Source organism: Mus caroli, unplaced genomic scaffold (assembly GCF_978045245.1).
Source record: "Mus caroli unplaced genomic scaffold, Mus_caroli_1 scaffold_3, whole genome shotgun sequence".
Taxonomy (NCBI): Eukaryota; Metazoa; Chordata; class Mammalia; order Rodentia; family Muridae; genus Mus; species Mus caroli.
Genome location: NW_028227258.1, coordinates 66,782,966 through 66,789,595, shown reverse-complemented (window position 1 = coordinate 66,789,595; position 6,630 = coordinate 66,782,966). Strand labels below are relative to the sequence as shown.

General features: G+C 50.6%; 1 protein-coding gene across 2 annotated transcripts; it reads left to right on the top strand.

Annotated features, from left to right (window-relative positions):
* The first annotated feature begins 2,603 nt into the window (after window positions 1-2,603).
* On the top strand, window positions 2,604-4,728 carry C2cd4d (C2 calcium dependent domain containing 4D). 2 transcript variants are annotated; one of them, XM_029475422.2, is made up of 2 exons: window positions 2,604-2,702; window positions 3,507-4,728. In XM_029475422.2, exon 2 carries the CDS (start codon window positions 3,590-3,592, stop codon window positions 4,613-4,615), a length of 1,026 nt encoding a protein of 341 aa, XP_029331282.1. In that variant the 5' UTR covers window positions 2,604-2,702; window positions 3,507-3,589; the 3' UTR covers window positions 4,616-4,728. The 2 variants fall into 2 exon arrangements, 1 of the variants encoding a protein (XP_029331282.1); XR_015046611.1 differs by having other exon boundaries at window positions 2,625-2,729; window positions 3,507-3,592.
* The last annotated feature ends 1,902 nt before the right edge of the window (window positions 4,729-6,630 follow it).

The following is a 6,630-nucleotide window of genomic DNA, read 5'->3' as shown; positions in this document are numbered from 1 at the left end:
ACACAGATGGCTGCAGCTCTGGTTCACATGCCAATCATCTCCCACTGCATCATTTCAACAGTGTTCTCTCCACTCTCTGTACAAGTGCCCTCACCCCCTCCATTCTATCCTCAACAGACACCAGACCCTCCTAACACAAGAGACAAGACTCATCACTCCCTAAGCAATGCATATGTCACCATTGTCTGCCCTCCCTGAGAAAGTATAATCTACATCTAGCCAGGGCTGTTGCTATATTCCCAGAGTCTTAGACAGAGGCCAGCACACAGCAGCTACTCAATAACTACGTGTGAAAGAATGGATGGATGAAGACTTCCCAAATCCTACTCTATGTTTGAATTTATTTTACAAGTCAAAACTGTCCTGAGCAGAGCAAGAGGAATGGCTCGACCATTTACAGCATTTGCTATTCTTGCAGACGAGCCTGGTTTGGTTCCTAGCACCCACATAGTGAGTAACAACTAACTACCTGCAACTTCAGTGCCAGGTGATCCAATGCCCTCTTCTAGCTTCCTCTGGCACTGCAGCTGTGTTGTACATGAGCATACATGGAGACAAAGCATCTGTTCACATAAAACTACATCTTCTTTAATGTCTTTATTACTCCATAACATATTAAATCGTGTTTTCTGTTTTCTCATAGCAGGAGTCAGTATAACACCCACATGTTATCTTGTCTAGTCCTCTCAACAACTCTGAAAGTTGGGTAGATTCCTCCAACCACAAACCAGATGGGGAAATTAAATTGCCTATGGCAGGTCTCAAAGCTGGTACATCTCAAAGCCAGGACCTCCAGCCCATCTGATAGTTGCTCAAACTACTATTGCCTGTGGCATACCAACCCTCCCCTGAAAACCAGTAGGACTTACAGTCAGAGAGGAATGCAAGGTCAGAGGTATGAGGGCAACAAAAGAACCATGATCCTCAAGAGCCATCAGATGACAGAATAATCACCACTTTCCTGGTTTATTTCATGATCCTGCATGAAATAATTCCACAGTCTGTCTCGGGGCTGTGCTTGCACGGGCATGTTTTTTGTCCCCATTCTGTGTCTGGTACAATTTAGATTTTCAGTGAACAGATGGACAATCTGTTTTAAGTATAATTCTGCTTAATACCTTAAAATCCCAATTGAGGAGCTGGACAGCTGACTCATCAGTTAAAAGCACTTGCTGCTCTTCCAGAGAGCCCAGATTCCATTTCCAGCATCCATGTGGTGATTCACAGCTGTCTGTAACTCTAGCTCCAGCACCCTCTTCTGGCTTCTGAGGACACCAGGCATACACATCATGCACAAACATACATGCAAACTAAATAATACACATAAAATAATGTAGTTTTTTAAATCCTGGCTGAACACCTGGCTTGTGCTAATCCTTGTCCCTGTGATGTTTACATCCTAAGAAGGGACAGACATTAAAATAACAATAATCACATAATAGTTTATACCTGTAGTCCCTGCCCTTGGGGTGCTGGCTACCCTGGACTATACAGAGAATTTCAGGCTACTTACGCTGACCTACAAGGAAAAGAAAATATAAACAGAAGAAACTTACCAATGTCATAAAGGAAAGGGGCGGGGGTACTGGGAAATAGGAGCACGAGGCATTTCTGATTAAGAGAAAAGTTGTCAATGGGGGAAGGATAAAAGGAGAAACAGCCCATGCTAAGGAGGCAGGGAGAGTCTGTTTTTGAGGGAATACGGTGGCAGGTGTGCCAGCAAAACTGATAACCTCATCTGCCCAGTGGCCAGCTATGCTTTCTAGAGCCTGCCAAAGATGGAGGATGTAAGTCAGCTGGTCCTCACTGTTGTAACCAGATGTCCTTAGTGTCTTTATATCCAGAAATCCTGAACCTATTTCTTCCCTTTTTGGGGTGGGGGGTGGATATAATTAGGGAACTAGTCATTGAAAATCATGATGTTGAGGAGTTACTGGGATGGCTCCAGAGGAGGTTTTTGCAGAAGATATACTGGGTGTGGATACGGCTAAGGGTAGGGTGGGGGTGGGGATGATGGAGACAACAACTAGCCACTGGCCATTGATGACAGTGTCTGTTCTCTGCCGCCCTCCCACAACTTTAGCACTAGGGGATCAGGTCCAGGAGGCTGCTGCTGGAAATCTGGCTCTGACTGGAGGAAGGAGTTAAAGAAGTCTTGTTGAAGGCCAGAGGGACAGACCCGTGTTTATCCAGGAAAAGAAGTCAGACGTAGGCAACAGAGGCCCCTGCCAGCTCCTCCCTGAAACACTGAGCTAGGGGAGCAAGCTAGAAAGAAAGCTGGTCCCCTACGGTTCTGCACTCTTTACAGCCAGAAGCTGTGACTGCCCACAGGTAAGGTCTACAATCTTAGAGCATTACTGAGCCAGACATGGGCTAGGAGTCCCTGGCAGACTATTGGCACTTTCATTGTTCATGGTGATTCCATGCAGGGGTGCACTGAGCTCTCTGCAAAGAAGCCTTCCTGGGCCCGCACTGGGGGTGGCGGAGAATCAATAGTGCCTTTGTGCTCTAAGGTTTCCTAAGGAAAGAGTGGACAGTAGGAGGAACCGCCTAACTGCTCAGCTCCGCCTTACAGCCTCGCTCTGTGGCTGCGGCCTGGCTGAGAAGCTAGGGATAAAGAGGAGGGGAGAGGGGGTCTGTGCCTCATCGAAAGAGGGGAATCTCCTTGGACTGGCCCTGCATATCTACTGGTCAGCAATCAGGTGTGTTTCCGGCTGCCAGGAGCAGAAGTGAGTCCTTTTCAGGAGCAATTTGAGAAGGTGAACGTGATTTGGGGAGGAGACAAGAGTTAGGTGGGGCTAGTGCCCAAAGATAAGTCAATTCAGAGAAGCTGACACAACAGCCGCCTGCACAAGGAATGAGCTTCCAGGGCCCCAGACCAGATTCTAGGTGCAGGACAAGAAAGCCAGTCTACCTAGGGCCGTGGTGACCTTTTGGAACTAGAGTATATATGAGCAGAATTAATATCTGGGTCTGTAATTGTGACTACAAATCTCTAGGTTATACGGGTGTTAGTCCCTCTAACCCTGAAGTAGAACATCCTTAGCAATAGGAAGTCTAAATACTTAGCCATACAAGGCCTCCTTCTGAAAATCGTTTTAAGATTATTTCTAAGACGTATTTTATGTGTATGTTTTGCCTGTATGTATGTATGTATGTGCACCACGGGCATGCCTGGTGCCTGCAGAAGTCAGAAGAGGGCGTTGGATCCCTTGCTTGGAACTGGAGTTGTAGATGAGTGTGAATTACCATGGGGGTGCTGGGAGCCATAGCTTCTGCAGGACCAACAAGTGCTCTTAACCATTGAGCCATCTTCAGACTCTGAAAAAACCTTCTGTCTGGTCCCGTAATCCATTTCTCCAGTTTCCAGACTTCACCTGTTCTTTTACCTGCTTATATATACCAGCCTCCTGCCCCATGAGTGTGGGGACAAGGCCACAGAGGCAGACAGCTAAGTGTTTGCTCTCGGCAGCAGCATCCATTCGCATCCTCTTTTGTTCTCTCAGAGCACCTCAGGCCAGAGCCTCCAGCCGGGAGGCTGAACTTGGACCTTCTCCGCCTCGGTGTTCCTTTACCCCCCACCCACTGCATGTGGCTCTTGGAGAAAGCCGGTTATAGGGTACGGACCGCAGAGGCCGGGGCGCTGCAGGCGCACCCCAGCCTGGTTCCCAAGCGCCAGGCCCGGGGCTCGCCCTCGCGCTGCAACCCTAACGTCCTCACCCCCGACCGCATCCCACAGTTCTTCATACCGCCTCGGCTCCGGGACCCAAAAGGCGCCGAGGGCAGGGTGGACCGCAACCCGGGCGGCCGGAACCTCCCGGTGGCCTGCTCGCTGCCGCACCTGGCGGGCCGCGAGGGCTGGGCCTTCCTGCCCGAGAGCCCGCACACGCGTCGCCGCGAGTCCTTGTTCCACGGGCCGCGCGGCCTGGCTGCAGGCCTGGCCCCGGCGCAGTCACGGCTGCACGTCTCGGCCCCTGACCTCCGCCTCTGCCGGGCCCCAGACAGCGACACGGCCTCGTCGCCGGACTCCTCGCCCTGCGGCTCCCCGCACACACCCAGGCCGCAGTCCCTGTCCCCCGACGAGGCCAGCTCGGCGGACACTAGTCCGTACGCGCCGCGCCGTGCGCCGCCGCTCTTCCACCTGGACTTCCTCTGCTGCCAACTGCGGCCGATCAAGGACAGCGTGCTGCGCCTAGGGCCCCGCGGCGGGCAGCTGCGCCTGTCCACCGAGTACCAGGCGGGGCCCGGGAGGCTGCGGCTGCGCCTGGTGAGCGCCGAGGGGTTGCCTCGGCCGCGGACCCGCCCCGGGAGCGGTGGCGGCGGCTGCTGCGTGGTGCTGCGGCTGCAGCCGCGCGTTAGGCCGGGAGCTCAGCGGAGCCGGGTGGTCCAGGGCAGCTGCAACCCTATCTTCAACGAAGACTTCTTCTTCGAGGGGCTGCGCCCTCCGGATCTGGCCGTCCGCAGTCTGAGGGCCAAGGTGCTGGACAGGGGCGCGGGGCTGCGCAGGGACGTGCTGCTGGGGGAATGTGAGACGCCCCTCATCGCCCTGCTGCCCCCACTGGCTGGAGGTCTAGGTCCTGGGTCCTCCCTGGCACCTACTCATCTCAGCCTGTAGACTGACAGACACCACAGCTTTCTCGGGAGGTTTCCACTGGGTCTGCAGACTTCATCCTTGCCACCTGTCCGGCATGTATTTATTTTTGTTAATAAAACATCAGTTTGTCTCTAGCTGCATGCTTTCCAATGGGCACCAAAAACTCTAGGCTTTGCAGCAAGTCTTTTCCACCCAGTCCACACTGGCCTGAGCAGGATCAGCCCTTCCTTAAGCAGTGCTTGAGACCCGGAACCCCTGGAAGTGCTTGTTAAACATGGAGAGCCTAGGGTCCATCCCCAAGCGATTCTGCTTCAAGAGTCCTAGGTTGAGTAGGTTCTAGGTGCCTGTCTTAGCTTTATTTCCGTTGTTGTGATAAACTATCTCCCTATCTTTTTTTTTTTTTTTTTTATATTTTTATTACATAATTTCCTCAATTACATTTCCAATACTATCCCAAAAGTCCCCCATAGCGCCCCCCACTTCCCTACCCACCCATTCCCATTCTTTTGGCCCTGGCATTCCCCTATATTGGGGCATATAAAGTTTGCAAGTCCAATGGGCCTCTCTTTCCATTGATGGCCGACTAGGCCATCTTTCGATACATATGCAGCTAGAGACAAGAGCTCCAGGGTTCCGGTTAGTACATCATGTTGTTCCAACAATAGGGTTGCAGATCCCTTTAGCTCCTTGGGTACTTTCTCTAGCTTCTCCATTGGGAGCCCTGTGATACATCCAATAGCTGACTGTGAACATCCACTCCTGTGTTTGCTAGGCCCCGGCATCGTCTCACAAGAGACAGCTATATTTGGGTCCTTTCTCCCTATCACACACACACACAAGCAACTTTTATGGAGAAAGGGTCCATTTGGCTTACAATTCTAAATGATAGTCCACCATTGTGGAGAAGTTATAGCCAGGACTTGAAGCAGCTAGTCACTTCCACAGTGAGGAACAGAGAGGGAGAGAGGGAGGGAGGGAGGGAGACAATACCAGCTGGAGAGCTGGTTCAGTGGTTAAATGCAAAGGACTCAAGTTCAGTTCCCAGCACCCACATCAGGCAGCTCATAACTGCCTATCAAACTACAGTTACAGGGGATCCAATGCCCTCTTCTGGCTTCTAAAGGCCAGGTGGGTGGGTGCGTGTGTGTGTGTGTGTGTGTGTGTGTGTGTGTGTAAAATACCCGGTGGGAGCAGCACATGCCTTTAATCCCAGCGCTCTAGATGCAGAGGCAGGTAGATCTCTGTGAATTCAAGGACAGCCTGGTCTAAAGAGTGAGTTAGGATAACCAAGGCTACAGAAAGAAACTTTATCTGGGGCTGGAGAGATGGCTCAGAGGTTAAGAGCACTGGCTGCTGCTCTTCCTGAGTTCAATTCCCAGCAACCACATGGTGGCTCATAACCATCTATAATGAGATCTGATGCCCTCTTCTGGCATGCAGGCACACATGTAAGCAGAATGCTGTATACACAATAAGTAAATGTGTTTAAAAAAAAAAGAAGAAGAAGAAGAAGAAGAAGAAGAAGAAGAAGAAGAAGAAGAAGAAGAAGAAGAAGAAGAAGAAGAAGAAGAAGAAGAAGAAGAAGAAGAAGAAGAAGGGGAAAAAAAAACTTTGTCTGGAAAAAAAGAACAAAATAATAACAACAATAACAATCAGAGCTTGGTGGTTCATGCCTCTAATCTTAGCACCTGGAGGGCAGGGGCAGGTAGTTCTCTGAAAATTGGAAGCTAGTTTGATCTATAAAGCAAGTTCCAGGTCAGCAAGGGCTGTGTAGTGAAATTCTATCTCAAAAAACAAAACAAAACAAAACAAAACAAAACATTAAAGATCAGAGAGAGAAATGAACATAATGTGTGCATGCGTGCTTCTAATGCTTACTTAGCTCGGTTTCTCCACAGTCCAGGACCCAAAGCCAGGGAACGGAACCACCCACAGTGGGTCAGTCGTCCACATCAACTAATTGCAATCAAGAGAATCCCCCACTGACATGCCCACAGGCCAGCGTGATCTAGACTTCTTCCCAAGAGATTCTAGAC

Coding starts and splice junctions, on each gene's coding strand:
- C2cd4d (XM_029475422.2), top strand. CDS start 3,590: ATGTGGCTCTTGGAGAAAGCCGGTTATAGGGTACGGACCGCAGAGGCC.